Source organism: Nyctereutes procyonoides, unplaced genomic scaffold (assembly GCF_905146905.1).
Source record: "Nyctereutes procyonoides isolate TBG_1078 unplaced genomic scaffold, NYPRO_anot_genome, whole genome shotgun sequence".
Classification (NCBI taxonomy): Eukaryota; Metazoa; Chordata; class Mammalia; order Carnivora; family Canidae; genus Nyctereutes; species Nyctereutes procyonoides.
The window spans coordinates 42793995-42815756 of record NW_026575052.1 but is presented as its reverse complement, the minus strand read 5'-3'; the positions used below and the strand labels follow the sequence as shown (position 1 = coordinate 42815756).

The 21762-nt window shown below is 41.3% G+C and overlaps 1 protein-coding gene across 2 annotated transcripts in view; it reads right to left on the bottom strand.

Annotated features, from left to right (window-relative positions):
- Nucleotides 1-21762, bottom strand: part of PLPP1 (phospholipid phosphatase 1) — a 92357-nt gene that overhangs the window by 622 nt on the left and 69973 nt on the right. For both annotated transcript variants that reach the window (XM_055332131.1, XM_055332132.1), the window contains exons 4-5: nucleotides 11033-11090; nucleotides 244-420 (exon numbers count right to left, since the gene is read on the bottom strand). In XM_055332131.1, coding sequence (XP_055188106.1) covers nucleotides 244-420; nucleotides 11033-11090 — 235 coding nt within the window. The remainder of the gene's footprint in view (nucleotides 1-243; nucleotides 421-11032; nucleotides 11091-21762) is intronic.

Below are 21762 nucleotides of genomic sequence, written 5' to 3'. Positions count from 1 at the left end.
CCATAGCCTTTTACAAAAAAACATACAGTAGTAAGAGTTTTATAACTTTTGGAAAAAGCAACATAGTTTTTTAATCTGCTGTCTATCCTACATGACTTAAAACCATTGGGGTGATTACCCAGTAAAAATTACTGAGCCACATTATCTGCCTTTGGATAGTTTTTTCACTGGGACATGTTTTCTACTCAATCATCCCAATGTTTAATCAGTATCAAGATGTAGGCTCCCGCCCTGTATACTTACAACTAATATGGCAGCCAGGGCTCCTTGAATGAGTCCAGTCAGTACGTCACTCCAGTGGTGTTTGTAGTCGGAAACTCGGGAGAGGCCAACGTAGATGGATACAGCAACAAGACCAAATTGCAGTGTGGGGCGTAAGAGCCTTGCCCAGTCTCCCTTCATCCTGGCTTGAAGGTAAAGCTAATAGAGAAGACAGGAATAAAGACAAGAGTTTAACCTACCAACTAGAAACTATATATATATTTTAATTATCACCATCCCCCTAAAGGGTTGGTGTTATACATGAGTAACTCGTTATATATTAATAATCATTACTATTAATAACCATTAAATAATCAGGGTATAAATTATATACAGAATACGGTGTTAGGCAAGCATTCTTATGCTCATTAACACCTGAAAGTTAATCCTTTTAAATAAGCAAAACAAAAAGAGATTGCCCCAGAAACTTGTCTTTAGAATAGTTTATTACTGGACCTATCTAGCTAGACTGCTTTTCAAATTGTAAACAAGGCAAGGGATTTCCTTACTTATAACTTTCTAGGATTTCAAAGGCAGCTCTTCCTCTTGTGATTTGTGTTATAATTCTGATTCAAAGCCCGTTGTTATCCTTAGTTCCAAGTCTTGGGAAAAAGTGCTCACATTCTGAGCACAAGGGTGTCCTTACCCTGGGCCAAGCTATACTGTTTTCATCCAGTCTAACTAGGGACTAAGTTTGTTTAATTCATTCTAACAATTTACTTGAGAGTTCCACTATCCTCAAGTTACTTTAAAGGGCAGCAGCGGGGCTCCTGGGTGACACAGGCGTCTGCCTTTGGCTCAGGTCATGATCACCAGAGTCCTGGGATAGAGCTGCTGAGCAGGGAGCCCACTTCTCTCTCTCTCTCTCTCTCTCTCTCTCTCTCTCTCTCTCTCTGCCGCTCCCCTGCTTGTACTAATAATTTTTTTTTTTAAGGAGGTGGGCAGCAGAGACTAAATCTGTATTTTAAGTAAATATAGCAAGCTGCCTAAATAAGTAATACAAGTTCTAGCTTTGTCCTGACAATGGATTAGTCTTTGCTTAGCACCTGTGCCCTTTAAGGTCCATGACTTTTCTCTACACTCCTCAGACTTGAGAATTTCCCCTTTTCTTTCTCAGCCTGCCTTTGACTTGAGTGCATCCTAAAGATTGTGATGTAGAAGGATGCTATGTCCTTAGCAGAGTGAGGTGCAGTTCTCCCTAAGGTGCATTCATGTAAGTATAATTCATAGCTATATATTTTTATAGTCTGAAGAACCTATGCCTTTAACAGTTATATGAAAATCAGTTAAATAATCAGAGTAGGGACAGCTGATTTCACCCTGAAGGAGTACTAAGAATCCCCTCATTAGTCATACAGCTAACCTTGGATAGTTAGTTTTCCTATCACTGCATTTTAGTGAATCTGGTCTCTTTTTTTAAAAAAAGTATTTTGCCTTATTTCTATCTAATATGCTTTTAAAAATATTCTTAAAGTTCTGTTTGATAATTTGTGATTCCTAAACTTAACTAGAACTCAGAAAACAATTTGTGTGGCCGTGCCCACAAACACTGCCTACTTGACATTGATACACAAATCCATTCCCAGTTCTTTGCACACTGCTGTGAGCAAGCATTAAATTCTTAGCAGCTGGCAAAAACTCAGAGATTGTCTAATTTTACTGAGTATTTTACAGTATAAACATCTAATTGTAACAGAGCATACCAGTTCAACTGAACTGCACAGATTAGCTGGTTAAAGTACTCCTGGCTCTGCAGAGCGCCCCCTTTCTTTTTTTTTTTATGTGTCTCTAGACTCTAGTTGGGAGATAGTTGGTTCTGGTTGAAGCAAAGTGTGTATCTGCCAACGGAAGCCAATTAGGTAACACGACGATGCCAGTTAGATTCTCCTCACTAGTTCTATCTTAACTGGAAATGTTTTATTAGTTTTAAGGAAAACAGTATCTTGGACTGGGGCTGAAGCCAAGTTTTGAATGTGACTCTCCAAAGGTTTAGCTGTCCCTGCTCTGATTATTTAGCTGATTTTCATATAACTGTTAAAGGCATAGGTTCTTCAGACTATAAAAATATATAGCTATGAATTATACTTAGGAATGCACCTTAGGGAGAACTGTACCTCTCTGCTAAGGGCATAGCAAGAAAAAACAGTATCAACTCTAAAATGGACTTATGCTTAGTCTTTTTTTGTGCTTCCAACCTAAAGGAGACTCAGACAGGACTTTGAAGGTCCTTCCTCACTTAGGATTCTAAAATCCTTCTGATAACGTTTTCCTTCCAAAGACCCTGACTTTAATTCTAGGGGGAGCTTGCCCCCAAATTCCTCAACATCCCTGTGAAAAGAATTAGCATTCACTTATGGATTAGTAGTAGTCAAGCCTCAGTGTACTTTAGGTGGAACGTTTACCCCTTTAAGTAGCTAGTTTCTCCTTACACATGTATCCAAGTATCCATGTTACCCCCATCTCAGAGAGGAAATGATTTCACCCTGAAGGAGTACTAAGAATCCCCTCATTATGGTCATAAAGCTAACCTTACCCTCCCCTCCAAGCTCTGGCTCCTCTGATGACTAATGGCCATGGCACATATGCAGGCTGTGGTCACAGAACAATTCTCAGCTCTAGTTAAGGCTGGCCAATTGAGGATGCTTCCTATTTGCCTGCTCGGTGTTTCCCTGAGTCCAAGATACTCAGTGTAGCTCTGGGAAGACCAGGCATATCCTAAATACAGCTCTGTTCATTGCTGTCAAGAATCTTCCATTTCAGAGGCACCTGGGTGGCTCAGCAGTTGAGTGTCTGCCTTTGGCTCAGGTCGTGATTGTGGGGTCGTGGGATCAAGTCCTGCGTCAGGCTCCCAGGAGGGAGCCTATTTCTCCCTCTGCCTAGGTCTCTGCCTCTGTATGTCTCTCATGAGTACATAAATAAAACCTTAAAAAAAAAAAAAAGCATCTTCCATTTCAGAGATCCCAAGGAGGTAAACAAAGAGTTTCCTGGACCTTGGATCACTTGGAGTTCCACAGCTGACATGGCCACAACTCCAAACTTCAACAGCTTTCCTCCCATGCTGCCAGCCAGCAGTCTTTCCTGCATACGCAGCTTCCACAGGCAGACAGTCTGGGCTTTCTGGTGGCTCCATGTTAATAAGCCTTTCTCAGGTTCTGTAGTGCAGATCTTTTAATATCTCCTCTCCCCCCCCCCCCGAGATACCAGAGATTTGACTTCCTCTACCTACTCATTTAACTGCTTCCCAGAAATCATTACCACTTGCCTGTTGTGTCCCTTTCCATTCTTTCACTTTGTGGGTTTATAACTTTATTCTATTCCTTGTCCTTTAAGAGGAAAGTATGTACCTTTAAAAACAAGTCTCTGTTGGGGCATCCGGGTGGCTCAGTTGGTTAAACATCTCCCTTCTGCTCAGGTCATGATGGCGGGGCTTCCCCCCTCCCGGGCCATCGGGTGCCCTGCTCATCCTGGAGCCACCCTCCCCTCTGCCATGCTCTCTTTGTCTCTCTCAAATAAATACATCTTAAAAAAAAAAAAACAAGTCTCTGTTGAGAGAAGTATATGTTCTTAACCGCCTCAGAGAAACAATGTTGGAAACTCTGCTGTTGACCTGAACTAGATAGAGGGACAGAGCCCAGGCTTTAATGCCAAACCTTATTATATTAAAAAGGCTCCATAGTCCCTGCCTTTGCCAACTCCCTCACCCCAGCTCCCCTACCCCCACACAGGCATATGCTAATCATATGCGCACTGAACACATGCAAGTAAGAAAGTCTGTCGCTTAGGTCATAAAACTCAGAAGAACTAAGGAACTCTACATCCAGCACTGTAGGGTACTGGGCAGAGTCCATGGCGGTGCCGAGGACTCCCCTCCTGTGGGGAACCATCCTTCCACAGACACAGGGAAGGGGGAGCCCATTTGGACCACACAACTGTGCCTTCTTTTCAGAGGTGACACTGAAGACAAAGGACAGGCCTGGCCCAGAGGCCTGCTGGGCTGTGTTCTCCGGAATTTGCACTGCAAGGATGAACGAGTTCTCTTCTTTCAGAAGGTATAGAAAGGGCCCCCATAGGCCACAGGTAGGCTACTTGCAAAGTAAACTCAGGAGGAAGCAAAAGCTATGGTTAGGCAAGGACAGCGGGCCACTGAGTGAGCGCGAAGAATGGAGCAGAGGGGCAGCCAGTGAGACAAGTGGAGGATGTTAAGGTCCTGGTGGTACACTAGTGCTAGCCACGTAGGTCTTTCCCATAAACCATTTTGGGGGCGCGTTGGTGGCACAAGTCCGTTAAGCTTCTGTCCAGCCCAACTTCTGCTGAGGCCATGATCTCGGGGTCGTGGAAAGGAGCCCCACATTGGGGCTCCAATAATTAAATCTTTAGAAAAACAAACACACACACAAACCATTGTTCCTCCAGGAGAGCTAAGAGAGTCAATTGCTTACAACCAAAAGATAAAATGCCAATTATCAGCCACCTCTGTGTGTTTAACCAAAATCCCATTTTGTTTTTAATGTGGTTCTGTGACAAATAATGAAGAGTTTTACTTTTAAAAAATAAGTTTCAGGGATCCCTGGGTGGCGCAGTGGTTTAGCGCCTGCCTTTGGCCCAGGGCGCGATCCTGGAGACCCGGGATCAAATCCCACGTTGGGCTCCCGGTGCATGGAGCCTGCTTCTGTCTCTGCCTCTCTGCCTCCCTCTCTCTCTCTCTCTCTCTCTCTCTCTCTCTCTCTCTCTCCCTGTGACTATCATAAATAAACTAAAAAAAAAAAAAAATAAGTTTCAGGCAGCCCAGGTGGCTCAGCAGTTCAGTGCCGCCTTCAGCCCAGGGCGTGACCCTGGAGACCCGGGATCGAGTTCCACGTGGGGCTCCCTGCGAAGAGCCTGTTTCTCCCTCTGCCTGTGTCTCTGCCTCTCTATCTATGTACACACTCTCGTGAATAAATAAAATCTTTAAAAAAAAAAAAAAGATAAGTTTCAATTGAGAAGAAAAATACTATTTACACACCAAGGTTCAAATCATGAGAAAAACTTAAATCCCATGAGGACAAACACATTAAACGTCCACTGAAGTCCCCGTTACAAGAGCAGTCTAGCACTGGGCATGGGATTTACTTCCATGACTTCCTTCTACATACAGTACAAGGTGTGAACCCCTACCCTGAGCCCAGTGGTTCATCTCCCCATCTCTCTCCCACTTCTCAGGCCCGTTCTAAGATTCCTCTCTGAGCATGCAGCAGTTTGGTCTCAACTGACCCAACCGTGGATATTTCGGTCCACTGGTGGGGGACCAAGGACTGCCTGGTGAGAAATTGTAACCTCTGGATCCCTCCTGATCCTAACATGCAACCTTCTGATCAAAGAAGCTCCAAAGTAGAAAGGTCACAACTAAAATAAGATGATGGGTAGAAAAGGCAGAAAGGAAGCAATATCCTGCAGCTGGTCACTGAGATACTCCCCAGAGGCGAGAGAACAGTCAAGTTTGTAAAAGGAGCAGCCTATCACTAGCGTCCTCTCTGCTGTCACCTACACGAAGAGGCACGAGGCATGTGGGTTTCGGGGAGGCACAAACCATAAAGTTAGCAGGAAAAACAAAGATCCATCATATACTTCACTAGCCTTCATACTGTTCCCTGCCTACTTTTTTTTCATCTATTAAAAAGGCAAGATAGACAAATACCACTGGAGAACTTGTAGAGGAAATTAAACTCCAGGCCTCAACAGGAAACCACAGGGAGGCCTATCTCTATTCCTCCGGTCTCTCCAGCAGAGGACCTATTATTTCCCTGACCAGACAGTGCACTAGAGCAAAAGGTCGGGACAAATCAGCTGTCAAATCACAACCAGTGACTGTGCAAAACCCAGATTTAGAAAGCAAAAAATAATCTGAGAATTAGCTTTAGCGGTAATCCACCAATATCCACCAGGAGTATCCTCACTGAAACCAGGCATCACTACTAGCCCTTGTGAAAAGGGAGGTTCTAGATGTAGTTTTCTTCTAAGACGAGCAAACTGAGCAAGGGTAAGCCCCAAGCGACTCTTCCACAGAGGGCTTCTGGTCAGGAGAGTATCACTGCTCAACAGAGGGTCAAGTGTCCAGTCTCTCTTAAAAAAAAAGTGTCCAACTCTTACCAAAGTAAAACCCATTCAAAATAGGGTGGAAATAAATTACCATGTCCAGTATTTTTTTTAAAAAGAAATCTGCAAAAGCTTCTTAGCTGAGCTAGTACTAGAGATTCATAAAGGCAATTTCTTATTCCTTAAGGCAACAAGGACAGAAGGAATAAATTTGCTCAATCAGATGTTCCAAGGCAGAGGACTGTAGGAAGATACTCTGGCGCAGGCAGCAAATGCTTCCCGGACAAGTGCAGAGAGGCCTTCCTCCTGATCCATAGAGAATCCAACACTGAATCTCTCAGTGAAGAGCCTCATTACAGTTTTGTAGGCACACAAAGGCCTAGTCCAATTAAACACTGAGGACATCACAATGAACAGGGCCATATTGGAAAATGATATGGTATACACATTTTTCATTTTTTGTAAAAAAAAAATAATTATATGTACATCTTTTTTAAATAAGGAAATTTACTGTCTGCTGGCACTACTTATAGGCATTCTTTCTCTATTTTAGTATCGTCCAAGAGTAGATTACTCAAAATTTCTAAAAAAAAAAAAAAAAAAAAAAATGGCTTCCATTAAAGGATCTAACTTCTCACTTTTAAAATCTGATTGCTGACCAACATATTTTTTGAAGCTGATTTATTTATATTTTGCCTTTCCTTGATCCTGTAACACTTAATTGCAAAATGCTTGTTGTCTCACAGTTTCTTAATAATCTTTTAAAATAAGAGGGTTTCTTTCCTGTTTTAAAGGAGAGTCAGGGGGTCACTCTGCAAGCTAAGAATGGCTTCACATTGTTTTTTAATATTTTGTTTATTCATGAGAGATAGAGAGAGAGAGGCAGAGACAGGGAGAAGCAGGCTCCTCACAGGGAGCCCGATGCAGTCGATCCCCAGACCTGGGATCACGCCCTGAGCCAAAGGCAGACGCTCAGTCGCTGAGCCACTCAGGCGTTCAGGTCTTCACAATTTAAAGGGCTGTTTTTAAAAATATGCAACAGAGACTGCGTGTGGCCTACAAAGTCTAACTATGAGGTGACCTTTTACTGAAATCATCTGCCAACTCCTGAACCAGACCGACAACAGCATGTTCAACACAAAGAAATATTCCTTGCTCTACTTATTTTAAACAGAGCTTCTAAGACCAAGCCAGGCAATATATTGTTTCCCCCCATCTGATGACAGACCTGGCCAGAACACCCTAAGGCTGACCTCTGTTAAGGCTGACCTCTGTTTAGTCTTCTCTAAGGCTTCAATTTCACCACCTGTAGGATTCAGAGTTCCTAAATTTAGATGTAGAATCCCACGTTACAGTTAGCCAGGATTTATGTCGTCCTGGGCTCTGCTCACTTGCCCCGTGCCCAGCATTAATTCACACTTTGGAAAGTATCTTCATGAAAACGCACCAGTGCTAGGTACCAACCACATGGTGAGTGCCAGGTGAGGGACTGTACAAACCTCGAGGGAAGCAGGTGGTATCCAACACGGGAGAGGGCAAGACCCAGATACAACACATCCTGTGGCAGGGGCAGGGATCCACTGAAGCACAGACACTAAGGTACCTGGGCCCCCAGTGTAGGCATTTATACAGGAATTTCATAACAGACATGTAAACCATCTGAGACTTCAGGCTCAATAGCACAGTGCTGGGAAACGGGTTTCAAGTCTATTCCTTCAGTATACGCCAGTACATTCCATATATATACATACTGAAAAGAGGACAGTCTCATAACATGGCTCCTTTCCTGGACAGTGAAGTCAACTTGGATTCTTTGGCATTTGGCCACATTCAGCGGGCCTCACTAAGCACATGAACTAGCTACGTGCAAAGATGCCCTGCCCTCTGCTCCTGCCAGCCTAGGTGGTTGTCATGGGTGCTGACTGTCCTGGCACCATCAAGTGCAGGGCTGGGCTGCCTGCCAGACGAGAACAATGGTCAGGATATTTTCTTTGAGACTTTTTAAATTAGAAGTTCATTTCTGCGTGTCAGGAATTCTTGACGGAAGTTTTGGTTATCAAAAACTGTCCTCAGAATTTAAACAACTGTACATCTCCACCCAAATCTGGGACTGACCCACGATGCCAAGATGCCTAGGGAAACCAGATGAGTCACTGCCTAAGGAATTGGCAGAGGAGGTGGTTAACTGTTGTATATAAATGTGAAAGCTGGAAAGCAGGGAGACATCTGTGTTCAGGGGCTGAAATAAAAGCTGGGGCCTACATCCACATCAAGTAAATATTTCCACTGCTTAGAGTCACTGAAATGCAGCGCACAGTTGCTCTGGCCAACATTCCTCCCCAGAAAAGCCGTGGTCTACAACAAACCTATTTATCTGAACTTTTCATTATAACTTTACGTCTAAGAGCTCATACCCAGTTACCCAACAACAATCATGGTAATTTTCCGTCTGCTTAGATCCCTAGCTGCCTCCTCCTAGCCTCCCGGGTGTCTATGCAGCAGGCTTCCCATGAAGCCCTTCATCTTCTGTACATTAGTTTCCTATTTTACAAAACAACCCTCAGTAAAAGTTTATATGTGACTAAATATACAGATATTTTGAGAAGGGTCAAAGGAGAAAAGATACTCAGTAAACTGCAGGATATAGAAGATAATGCATCTGAGAATATTCTTCACAATTAAAAACAGTTGATAAAAGTTCTGTCATCACCTGACCTCCTTCAAAATAACTGGACTAGGGTTCAGATCAAGCAACCTGTCAGCAAAGCGAGGAACCGATTAACAAGAGACCACAGAGAGCAGACCTCAACGGCCTCCCTAGGCCCCTAGCTCCCCAACTATAACAGGGCAGCCACCCCTCTTCTCCTGCTTCATGAGGGTTATCAGAAAGAGCCAACAATTAAAGTGGTATAAATGCAAATCATCATCATCAACCTCAGCTTCTTAAGTCCCTGTCCTGAAGGACTTACAGATACCGACACTCAGGCGAGGGGCTGGCCGAGCACAGGAGCCGCCCTGGCGAGTCTGGCTGTGGGCATGTAGAACATGTCTAAACACCAAAAAGCTGTCCGTGTAGTCACAGACTTGTGCTTTGGGAAGATTTCTCAGGATACTAATGGTTCTAACATTCATCTCCCCCTGTCCCCATGCCCTATTTAAAAAGAAAAATGCACAGTGGCTCCCTTTAGAAAGAATGCTAACTTTTTCTAATAAGGTAAATGAACAGAGTACAGTGGAATAGTATTTCTTGATACTCCCTTCAAATAACTCACATTCCCCGTGGCACCTTTTCAGAAACATTTGGGTGTGTATTTTAAAAAGGAAGCCCTAAATTCTGCTAAACTGATACCCTGTTGCTTCCTCTCAAAATTAAACTAACCTAAGACAAAAGACAACATTTCCAGAAATGCTGAAAAAGCCAAAAATTAGCTCTACTCTAATGGTTTTGAAATTGTGGGTTTGAATTTTGTAAAGCACACTCATCTATAATTTTTACATTCTTTTAACTTTCCAAATTTGGTTTTTCCAATGAAAGCAGGATTCTGGTAAAAATTAATTTTAAAATGTGTCTGAATAAGACCAAATTAACTCTCAGCAATCTACTCGATAGCACTTAATGTAACCAAGGAAGAGAGAAAAAAGAGGAAAAGAGCAAGTTTATACAAAACACAACTATATAGAAAACCACTCATAAGGAAAATTAAGACAAAAATTATAGCTGATCATTAAGGGTAGAGATCTTCTCCCCTTCTCTTCTTTTCCAACAAATTTTGTAATTTTATAAAGACATGCAGAGATAGAAGGAGTTATAAAAAGTAAGTCAATTGAACTGACCTTTAAAGACTCCTGTATATGCCCTGAAGCCTGGTCTTCCCTAAGGTTCTCTGGATAAACAAACACTCCTGTCTAGAGATGCAAAATATGGATGCAAATATGTTCTAACTCTTCACTGTCAACTTTGTATTCCGCAAGTGTCACCTGCCAGTGCTGCTCTCTGGGTTAGTAATGAGAAGTGGCCCTGCAAACTGGAGAGGATAAGCTTCTGAAGCAGCCCTTGGCTCTCCCAGAAGCTGAAACCTTTCTAGTCCCATGGAAAGCAGTGAATGAAGTATTTCAGGGAGTGAAGGAAAATAAAACTTACTCAAAAAGAAGCAACAAGAGCTGCCTTCACATCCACGAATCAAAACTTCACTCCTAAACCCAGCAGCCCCCCAGAGGAAAAGGGGCCCTTGGCGCATCTAAGGTGAGGGTGAGCTCACCACACAGCAGCAGCCACCTTGGCCTGGTACTTGAGATCAGGGACTTGCAGTGATTACACAGAAGCTGTTGCTATGTTCCAGAAAATACATCCCCCCAAAGTTAAGAGCACACACCAATGGACTCTTAGCACCAGGTTTGCACACTTGATGATTAGGTTACGACCATAGGCAGGAAAAGACCTACTTTCCAGGGGAAGATACCCCCCCCCCTCTCCTGAAGGTCCTCTATTCGTCAACTGCTAAACAGGTGTGCCCGTCTGCTCCCTCCACACGAAGGAAAGAAATACTTGTCAACAGTGGGAACTGGCCCTGGCTGGAGCGCAGGTATCCTTTCTGTGACCTGAACCTCAGCTGGCAGGGACGCTGGAGGGGGTCACACCGCAGGGGGCGCGTCACCATCACCGCGGGGGGCGGGAGGGGGACAGATGCAGAGTACTTACCGCAACGAACAGCATGCAGTACATGGAGAACGATGAGTGGCCCGAGTAAAAAGACAGTCTGGAAGAGAAAAAGACAAAGGTCAATTTTCTTTCCTAGAGGCCGACGATAGCTCAGTCGTACTGCCGCGGTGCATCCACCTCTGCCCCTCACCCTGAGAAACTAGCAGAGCGGGGAACGAGGGCAGGACAGACATTAGAGAGTCTTGGGGGAGGAAGGGTCCTTTTACAGAGACTTCCGGCAGGGAACAAAGCTGAGACACACATATTTGAAGTAATGCTTGACAAGCCACAACTAGTACGCAAATGCTCTGACATCATTACACATAAACTTATATGACCGTGATTTACGTTTTCTTTCTACCTGCAGGGCCTGCCCCTGAGTACTAGTAATACCTCCTTTGGAACACTCAGAAGTTAACTACTTTTTTAAAAATAAAGTAAGTTCTAATAAACCAGAAGTGGTATCTTAGCATTTTAAGCAGGCACACATTTTGCCTTAGATTTCCTGCCACATTCAAGTGTTTTTGTTTAACATTTATTTTAAAGCCGTGCACTGATGAGTCCTCTCTTTTCAGTATTACATTCTATAAACATGTGAGTCTCATCTTCCCACCCAAAATGACAGAATGCTTGCAAAACTTAATTTTATGGCACTGTTTGGAATAGGCAGAAAGCTCTCTAACATCCATGATCTAACTTCTGCTTACACAGTGCTGGCCACTGGAGCAGAAAAGGCAGGCACATCTGATACAGTAAAGTAACTCCCTGCAAAAAGATGCATCAAAGAATCAGAATGCTTCTCCTGAAAGCTTTCCCTGCATATGAATAAGAACAGAACTCAGGACAGGCTTCTAAGTATATTACTTATTATACCCTGCTTGATTCAAAAATAATTTGGTTGCCTGAATTTAGAGAAGTGAAATTAAAACACAGATCAGAAAGTCATCTGTGTACGTTTGGCAACTGAGGATAGGTGGGAGTGGAGATTTCTTAAGCCTGTGTCGGATTTAATCTATGTAAAACATGAAGAAAAATAAATTACTTTTAGCCTCACCAACTGTTTGGCTGTAGAGAAAAGATCAATACAAATCCTTACTTTAAATCAGATAATTAGAGCAGAATTCTATACATTTTATGTTTAAGTTATACTGAAGAGCCTACAAATAAATAAAAGCCAATTTCAAGGACTGTCAAAGCCCATTAAGCCAACATGACCACGATCAAAGAAATGTTCTCAAAGCCAAGCAAGTTCAAAGTTTCACTAAGACTTCATCTTCAGAGTATTCATTGTACACTATGCCACAAAATTATAAATTCCAAAGCTATGTAATAGTTTTAAATAGTTCTGATTTAGTCACAGGGTGATTTCATTAGTTGAAAACAAAATGGTTTTAGTTTTTTATTCCAAATACATAAACAGATATTTGGTAGAGAATCAAACAATAACCTCTGACTTCAACAAACAAGGATTAAAATAAAGGGAACACTATTTGACCCCAATTTCTAAGTCTTTACCCACAGTAAGTGATCAAACAAATCACAGCAATGTGGATTTTTACTATTAAAACAGAATAAAACACCCAAAAATAAATTCAAGTTATTTTCATATTCCACAAACATCTTTTTTTTAAAAGATTTTATTTATTTGAGAGTGAGAACACTGGAGCAGTGGGAGGGAGGAAAGGAGAGGAAGAATCAGACTCCCCACTGAGCAGGGAGCCTGATGTGGGGCTCAATTCCAGGACCCTGGGATCATGACCTGAGCCAAAGGCAGACGCTTAACGGACCTGAGCCACCCAGGTGCCCCCATACACATCTCTTTAATGGAATCTCTATGAGATACATTTCTTTATTACGTCTGAAACTCACAAATGAACAAAGAATTGTATGAGTAGTTTGATAAAATCCCAAAAATCGTCACTTCCTGGCCGGCACAGTAGGTGAAGCATGTAACTTGATCTAGGTGTTGTAAATTCAAACCCTACGTTGGGTGTAGAGATTACTTAATTTTTTTAAAAAAGTAATACTGGGGATCCCTGGGTGGCGCAGTGGTTTGGCGCCTGCCTTTGCCCCAGGGCGCGATCCTGGAGACCCGGGATCGAATCCCACATCGGGCTCCCCGGTGCATGGAGCCTGCTTCTCCCTCTGCCTGTGTCTCTGCCTCTCTCTCTCTGTGTGTGACTATCATAAATAAATGAAAATTAAAAAAAAATAGTAATACTAAAAATCTAAAAATCCCAAAAGTAGTTGAAATGCAGATTGTTTTCATCATAGTAACCTTACTTAAGTATTTAAGACTTTGGCCCTGGCCTCAGAATGCCAGGTCATTCTTAGATTCAGCCCAATCCTAGACTACTATTTCACTTCAGGAGAGCCCTTCTAAGGAATGTAGATAAACAATTTGTGCCAACTTTTCATCAAAGCTTAGGAAAGTCTTTTCAGAGAGAAAATTTACAGAGAATATATTCTGGAATGCAGCTATTTTACTAATTCAGGCATGGTCCATTACACTGAGCAAGTACGTGAGTCTTGACAATGTAACTTTCTGTGGATGACATTCTACTCCAAATGGCAAATTTAAGATTTTTTTTTCCTTTTATTTGTCAGCCAAGACATCCCTTTCTCCTGGGAGAGCTTATTAAACTTGGCCTGAACCCCGATGTCCTAGCTTTCTATGGTTTACAGCCAATCCACCCCTCATAGTGTCCATGTGTTCCCACTCCTCAATCCATCATCCTTCCTTCTCAGTTTTCCAACATCTACATAAATGTTCAGGCTTATCAACTGCAACAGCCAAAATCCAACCTTTATCAGTCATCAGAAGCAAGCAACTCACGTAATTTATAGTGTTTAACTTTTTAAATGGCATTTATTAAGTATTTTAGGACTCATGGGAAGGTTAAATCACAACCTCCTAAAAATCTCACTGCTTGTCCTCTGACTTCTTTTCCTCATCCCCACACCCCAGAGTTAAAAGGCACAAAACAGTTATCCCTTTCACTATTTTAGTTTGAAATTTCTAGTTTGCATTCATTCTTGAGGGATGGTTTTCTGGAATATAGAATTGTAGGTTAATCTTTTTTCTCATCACTTTGAGGGCATCAATAGACTATCTCTGGCTTCTACTTTTGCTATTAAGATAGAAGCTGTCTGTCTGCCATTCACCTGTCCTTTCTCTGTAATTACCCTCCCCCCCCACCACCACCACCACCACCTCGGTCTTCAGTATTCTCCAGTCTCACAATCATGTATCTAGTAGGAATGTCTCTTTATCTGATTTCATATTCACTGGCTTCTCATGTATATACTACACCAATTTTGGACACGTCTCAGCCATCATACCTTTGTTAATATCCTCCATCACACTCTCTTTTTGTGAGATTCAGGTTCAACGTGTTTGACATTTTCATCCTATTCCTAATTTTAACTTTGTACTCTCATCTTTGTCTTCCATTTTAGCCCTCACTTTCGCTAATGTTTTATCAGTCTATTTTTTATATAAATTACTATGTATGTATCATTTATAAATCTCTTTGGTTCTTTTTCAAATCTATGGTCAATTTTGATTCTATTCATCCTATATTATATTCTCAGTCTCTGATTTATTTCCACAGAGTAGACATATTTATTATATATTCTATATGATAATTCTACTATCTGCAACCTTTGAGAGCTTATGTAGTTTGTCGTATATCCTGACCCTCACTGAGGGTAGCTTGTTTCTATGTATATTCATTCATATGAGAATATGAACTCATGTCTTTAGGATTCTATCTGTGGGGAATCTTAGAGGCCTTGGTTTAAAAAGAATTCTTCCAAAGATTTGTGTTCCCTCCCACTGGGTTCACTAGCAATCCACTTTAAATTCTTTTCTTTTTAAAGTCACACACCACACACACTGATTCTGGCACCTGTAGTTACGAATTCTTTCTGACAGTCCCCCCGCCTGGGAAGATGTTGCCCTCTGAGAATCTTTAAATTATCCCTGAGTCCCCCTCTGTCTACCCTGCACTGGCCTCAGTCTTTATCTCTAGGGCCCCATGGTCAGAGCCCATCCAAACTGAGGCTCCAGGCTACCAAGAAATGGCACATACTTTCAGGTACACATCAGATCTACAGCATTAACAAAGCCCAACATCAGGGGACCCCTGGGTGGCTCAGCGGTTGGGCACCCACCTTCGGCTCAGGGTGTGATCCCAGGTCCGAGATCGAGTCCCACACTGGGCTCCCTGCAGGGAACCTACTTCTCCCTTTGCCTGTGTCTCTGCCTCTCTCTTTCTGTGTGTGTGTCTCTCATGAATGAATAAATAAAATCTTTAATAAAAAAAAAATAACCCAACATCAGGAAAATTCCCTTACTTTTTCATCAGCTTGGCTATTCATTAAAAAGACTTATTTATATGTGTTTACATATATTTTTAAATATGTAATAACATGTGCATATGTGTGTGTATAACGTATTACCTAGCACATGTAACTCTGTCAATAAGTATTTCTAATCCTCATATTGCCAGAAATAGGGGCAGGCATTTTTAAAATAAGAATTAGGACTAGGAGTGCCTGGGTGGCTCAGTGTCTATCTGCCTTCACCTCAGGTCATGATCCCAGGGCTCTATGCTCTGGAGGGAGTCTGCTTCTTCCTCTCTCTCCCCCCGCCCCTGGCTCATGCTGACGCTCTCTCTCAAATAAATAAAACCTTAAAAAAAAAAGAATTAGGACTAATAAAATGTTATCTCAAATCAACTGCTTTACTAGGAGGCATATAGTGTGGCAAAAAGAGTTTTTCATCTGCGGTCAATGCTCACAAATGTTTTTAATTATTAGTCTTCTGCTAGTTCACTGGATATGCCACAGTTGGCTCTGGGGAACTTCTTTTCCCTAAACATCATCCTGAAATTCATTCCTAAAGTGTTTTAAGGCAGAAAGGTTGTCAGAAGACTTAACGCTTCCAAACTACTGAGCACTTTCCATGCATAGGTATTTAATCCACAATACTTCCATTCTTCAAAAAATCCCCATAGTGGGGGCTGTCAATCCTATTTTACATAGAAAGACCCTGAACTTCCCACAGGTTCACCCACTGGTTCAAATGTCACATCGCTTTGAGGATCAAATCCAGGTCCTCCCAGCTCTTTCCCACTGGGCCATGATCCCCCATTCTTGTGCGTGGCCAGCAGACCCAGCAGCAACACGCATCCTACCATCTCCCAGTGGCTACAGGGAGCAGCCGTCAGAAAGAACAGGAGTCACGGCACATACAGGGCAACATGTGTGAAGTTAATATGCGAAGAATTTAGATAATCTGTGGAAAAGCAAATGTCAATGTGTAAACAATTATTTTAAGAGAATACTAATCTGTCCTTTGGGCACCCTAAAGGCTAAATAAAAGGAAGTCAAACTGTAACATGAAGCATTTTCTCCAAATGTTATTTCCTGATCATAAAGTTTACACAACAGCAAACTAACTTGAAGGACATGGTAAAATTCCCTTCTGTGGTGACCTTTTTTTTTTTTTCCTGTGGTGACCTTTAAACACAGAATGACCCTGTGAGAAAGTTAAAATGTGTCCCAAACAAATGCCCATAGGAACAATTTCCCAAGTATTAATCCTACTTGTAGGACTTTTACAACCAACAGCTGTGCAAAATGCTCAGGCAATGAGCTATCAGGCTAATATCTTTCAAAATGTCACATCTGGGGACATCCAGGTGGCTTGGTGGTTGAGCGTCTGCCTTTGGCTCAGGGCATGATCCTGGAGTCCAGGGATCGAGTTCCACATCAGGCACCCCCCCAAGAAAGCCTGCTTCCCCCCGCTGCCTATGTCTCTGTCTCTTTCTCATGTATCTCATGAATAAATAAATAAAATCCTTAAAAAAAAAAAAAGTCACATCTAAGATACAAGGGGAGTCAAGTAGGCAGTCATTGGGGAAAATGGGTACTTCCACAATGCCCTGATATGAGTGCATACTTTCCAAAGGAGGATTTGGCAATATCTATCCATATGTAAAACCCACCATATTTTCTGACCCAGTAATTCCACTTGAAGACCCCCCATCCTAGAGAAACACACACGAGCACAAAGATGTTTGCTGCAACACAGCTAGCAGTTATGAAATTGCTAAAATGAATAGCTAGAATGAATTAGATTTAACTATGTGAACTGACAAAAAATCATATCCAGGACATATTTTTAAATATGTCATTTATTTAAACCACAGAAACCGTACAACTTCACATTTAATGTAAAAGACATAGAAAAACTGAAAATATAAAAAATGATACTGAAATTACCTGATATGCCTGCTACAAATTTCCTAAAAACTTCTCCACTAACCACACGCACACACACAAACTCCTCTTCCTGAACAACAGTTGCCTTGAGAGTTGCTCTGCTGCCACTACTCAGCGCACATGCACAGTTCACTGCCTATATTCAGGCACTCAAGCCCTGGAAGTTTGTTCTTACATCTCTCAGTGAAATGTTTTGAAATTCATGTGTATTTTTAAATATCCTAAGTCATGTTTCCACAAAAATATATACACATCATTTCATACCACTGAAATTCAGTATATTAACTGTGGTTATTACAAGTATCAGAGCCAACAAACATGTGATTTTGATACATGTGTTTGGAAGCAGGAGATTTTTTTAAAAGATCTGATTTCTAGAAATGTCTATCTAAATACCCAAGAACCACAGGGTACCTCTCCCCCCCAAAGGTTACAGAGATAAAGATGAGGGTGATAAATGGCAAAAATATATAAGATGGTCCCAATCAAAATTAAGCAAAATACAGCAAAAATAATATAAATTCATCTCATTTGCTTGAACCAGCCAGAGACTGATACAGTATTTCACTTGCGGCAAAAACCCTGCCATATAATCCATAAATTATTTTTTACAATGATTTTTACTATATTTCCATTTAAAGCTACACTGCATTTATGTGGCGTCAATTTTAACCAAGACATGTCACTTTCATATATGAAGTGGTAACTGAAATAAAACAGATCTGAGAATCCTATTTTTATTCATATTAATGCATCAGCATCAAAAACCACTTCACAGCCACTAATATCAGTGACTCATATACTAAACAATCTAATATCTATAGATACCGTATCATGAAACTTAGAGGAGAAAAACACAATGGAGGATGGTAGAAAATAGAAAAAGGCGGGGGAGGCGGGGATAATTGCTTTGTGTACAGCATATTTAAACTCTTGATTACATAAACCAGTTAATGATTAAAAACGAATGATCATGTGTCTTCTGTTTACTAGAGACTCATATGAAAAGCAGGAATCTAAAAAGGAGAAGTTGTTGAGAACTCAGATAAAGGAAAGTAAAACTGGGTGTGCCTTGAAAACCAGATGACTGCGGCATAAACAGTGCTACACACTAAGGAGGGAAACTGTGTCTCTGACAGATGAGCAGAGGTCAGATAGTGACAAAGGTTACTGGCAGAAGGTAAAACAGACCTAAGTTCACTAACCAGGGGTAGAGAGGTCACAAGTTTCCTACAGCATGAGGGAAAAATTGATTACTTGCTGCAGAAGGACTCCAAATCACCAATGTGGCATTATCTAAGAGTTAAAAGGGAAACAAAGGGCAAATGGTAGATTACACAAGGAACATAACTCCAGGGCATTCCTATGCCAGCATCTAATAACACCATACCTTCTACTGCCCCCCAGTCCCCTTTTTATTTATTTTTATTTTTAAGATTTTTTTATGAGAGATACACAGAGAGAGGCAGACAACAGGCAGAGGGAGAAGCAGGCTCCATGCAGGGAACCCAATGTGGGACTCGATCCTGGGACCCACAGCCTGAGCTGAAGGCAGATGCTCAAGCGCTGAGCCACTGAGGCATCCCCCAGCCCCCTTTTAAAATAAGGAATAAGGAAAACTACCTTGCTAAAAGGTAGAAGATACCAGAGTGAGACAGAAGGAAGATAAAGTTCTAAATCTCTTTCTAAGGTGTTTTTTAAGGGGCAGGTGTTTTTAAGGGGCTTGCCTCTTATGCTAGCATAGAGGCAAGACTGCAAGACCTCTACTTTCAGCCCTCTCCCAAGGAGACAACATGAAGGCCAAGAAAACCTATTAAATTTGGCCAGTACACTCCACTTCCCACCCTGATGCAGATCATGAAATCACCACTAACTCTTTACTACTGGGGTCAAGAGGATCAAGAGGATGAGGCTCAAGACCTCAGTACAAGTATCTTTATGATTATACCCATACAAAAGTGAAGCGGACATCACCAGTGGCAATAAAAAAGGCAAAAGCCCACGCATATATAAAATTACTAGAGCCCAACAGGAAGCTGGCCAAGCAGGTCTCTCTTGGTTCCTTTTAGATTCGAGCAGATGACATCACGAGAGCTCCAGTTCCCAAAGGACTAGCAGAGTGCCACGGTACTTCACCTAGACAGCCTTTCTACCCAACTGACAAAAGCACTAGAGTCATTTCCTTTAGTATCTCAAATCCTTCTGCTTTAAAAGAAAGAAAGCTTAAATCATAAAATATTTAGGTACCCATTTCAGTATATTTAAATAAGAATTAAGTGGAGGAAATTAGACTATATTTTACAAATATAAAAACAAAGTCATGACCACATTCCTCTACTGCTTCAGGTCCTTCACTCAAACAAACTGCTGAGCTTCATAAGCCCCACCAACTACTCTGGAACCATCATCTGCTGCCCAACTACTTATAATTCCCAATTCACACCATGTTTCATGCTCTCTGTGTTTCTTCATCACTGTGCCTGAAATGAGCCTCCCAACTTTCTTGGATAATTACCATGCCAGAGTCACTTCAGCCAGTTTCCTCCAGGAAACCTTTCTTCAACAGCGAGGCTGAAGTCATCTCCCTTTCTCCAAAAAGGAAAGAGATGTACAACACTCAGTGCACACATATATCCCTGCATCCAGCCTCCACAGTACATCATCTGTTGTAGTACTTCCTCCATTCCACCCAAACACGGGCAGGAGCAGGACAAGACTTATAAACAGGAATGTCTGAGGTTTATTCATTTGTTTGTTTAATTAGATATGTTCATTAGAAAAATTGAAAGGCACAGCAAATCAAAAGAAAAATTGCTGGTAAACTCCCCACCTCCCCGAGATCCCATTTTAATTCACCTTGCATCCCTAACACCCAGCACCATTAGATCAAACATGCAGTAGGTGCTCAATAAATTTTTTAAGCTAAAACAGAATCTAGGGGGGTCCCTGGGTGGCTCAGCGGTTTGGCGCCTGCCTTTGGCCCAGGGCGCGATCCTGGAGTCCCGGGATCGAGTCCCACGTCGGGCTCCCGGCATGGAGCCTGCTTCTCCCTCTGCCTGTGTCTCTGCCTCTCTCTCTATGTCTATCATAAATAAATAAATAAATAAATAAATAAATAAATAAATAAATAAATAAATAAATAAATAAATAAATAAATAAATAAATAAATAAATCTTTAAAAAAAAAAACAGAATCTAATGTCTTGATGAAAACTGAATTTTTATGTGGTTAGTCTAGAAAATGTAAAATTCTTAGGCTTTTCACACTTTAAATATCACAAACAAATCCACCTTTGCTGCTGCCCCCCCACCCACACACATACAAAGCACCAAGAATATTAGTTCGTGGCTCCGCAAAAATCACAGCTTAATTATTTCGTGTTTTGACAGTTGTAAAAAATTCATAAAATAAAAGTAAGGACATATGTTACTTCCATGATAAGAATGTTATCATTTTATTAAATGCTAAACTTAGCTAAGTCTATGCCAATAATCACAGCAAGTCACAGGAGGTAAGTTAATCAGATTTTAACATCTTACCTCTGATGTGCTTTTTCCCTTTATAGTGGTTACAAATTCTGACTTTATTATCATGGTCCAGGAGAATTAGGAAGTCCAATCCAATACCCTGCTCTTTTCACCCTTCTGTAAGAAACTGAGCAGTGTCAATGTGTGTGTACTTAAACATGCAGTACCCAAGGCCTCTTCCCAATGCATCTGGCAAGCATTTCAATAACGTGTTTAAAATGTCCAGAAACCTTTTTTACATTATGATCAAAGGCTGTCAGATTAGTGGAACAAATGATATCCACAATGATAAAGTAAGAGATATATTCTGTTGTAAATAAAAGACTATTTAACTTTGAAAAGTATTCTCAGGGGCACCTGGCTGGCTCAGCATGTAGAGCATGCGACTCTTGATCTTGGGGTTGTGAGTTCAAGCACTGTGCTGGATACAGAGATTACTTAAAAATAAAATCTTTTTTTTTTTAATTTTTTTAAATAAAATCTTAAATATACTTTTTTAAAAAAAGCATTCTCAAAGCAAATATAAGTGGGCAAAAAAACAAAGACAAAATAAAAAACAAGGAATGACAAGGAAAAAAGGTTTTAGGTATTGCCTGAATCCTACTTTCTAATACCTATAGGAAGACTTTTCTCCATTTTTAAAGGACTCAATTCTATCCTTCAGTAAACCAAAAAATCTTGAAAACTACCCTTTATAAACTTCCAAACATTATTTCAAAAGCAAAACACTACAGCTGCAATGTAAGAAAAAATCATGGTTAACAAGATACAAACATAAAAGAAAAAGGTTAACCAATCCCATAATCTAGCTTTCCAGGGCCAATATAAACTCATTTATTCCATAAAATGGAGTTTGTTGAGTAGACCAGAGGTGGGGTCCAAGATTACACCTCTCTACCAAGCTCCCAGGTG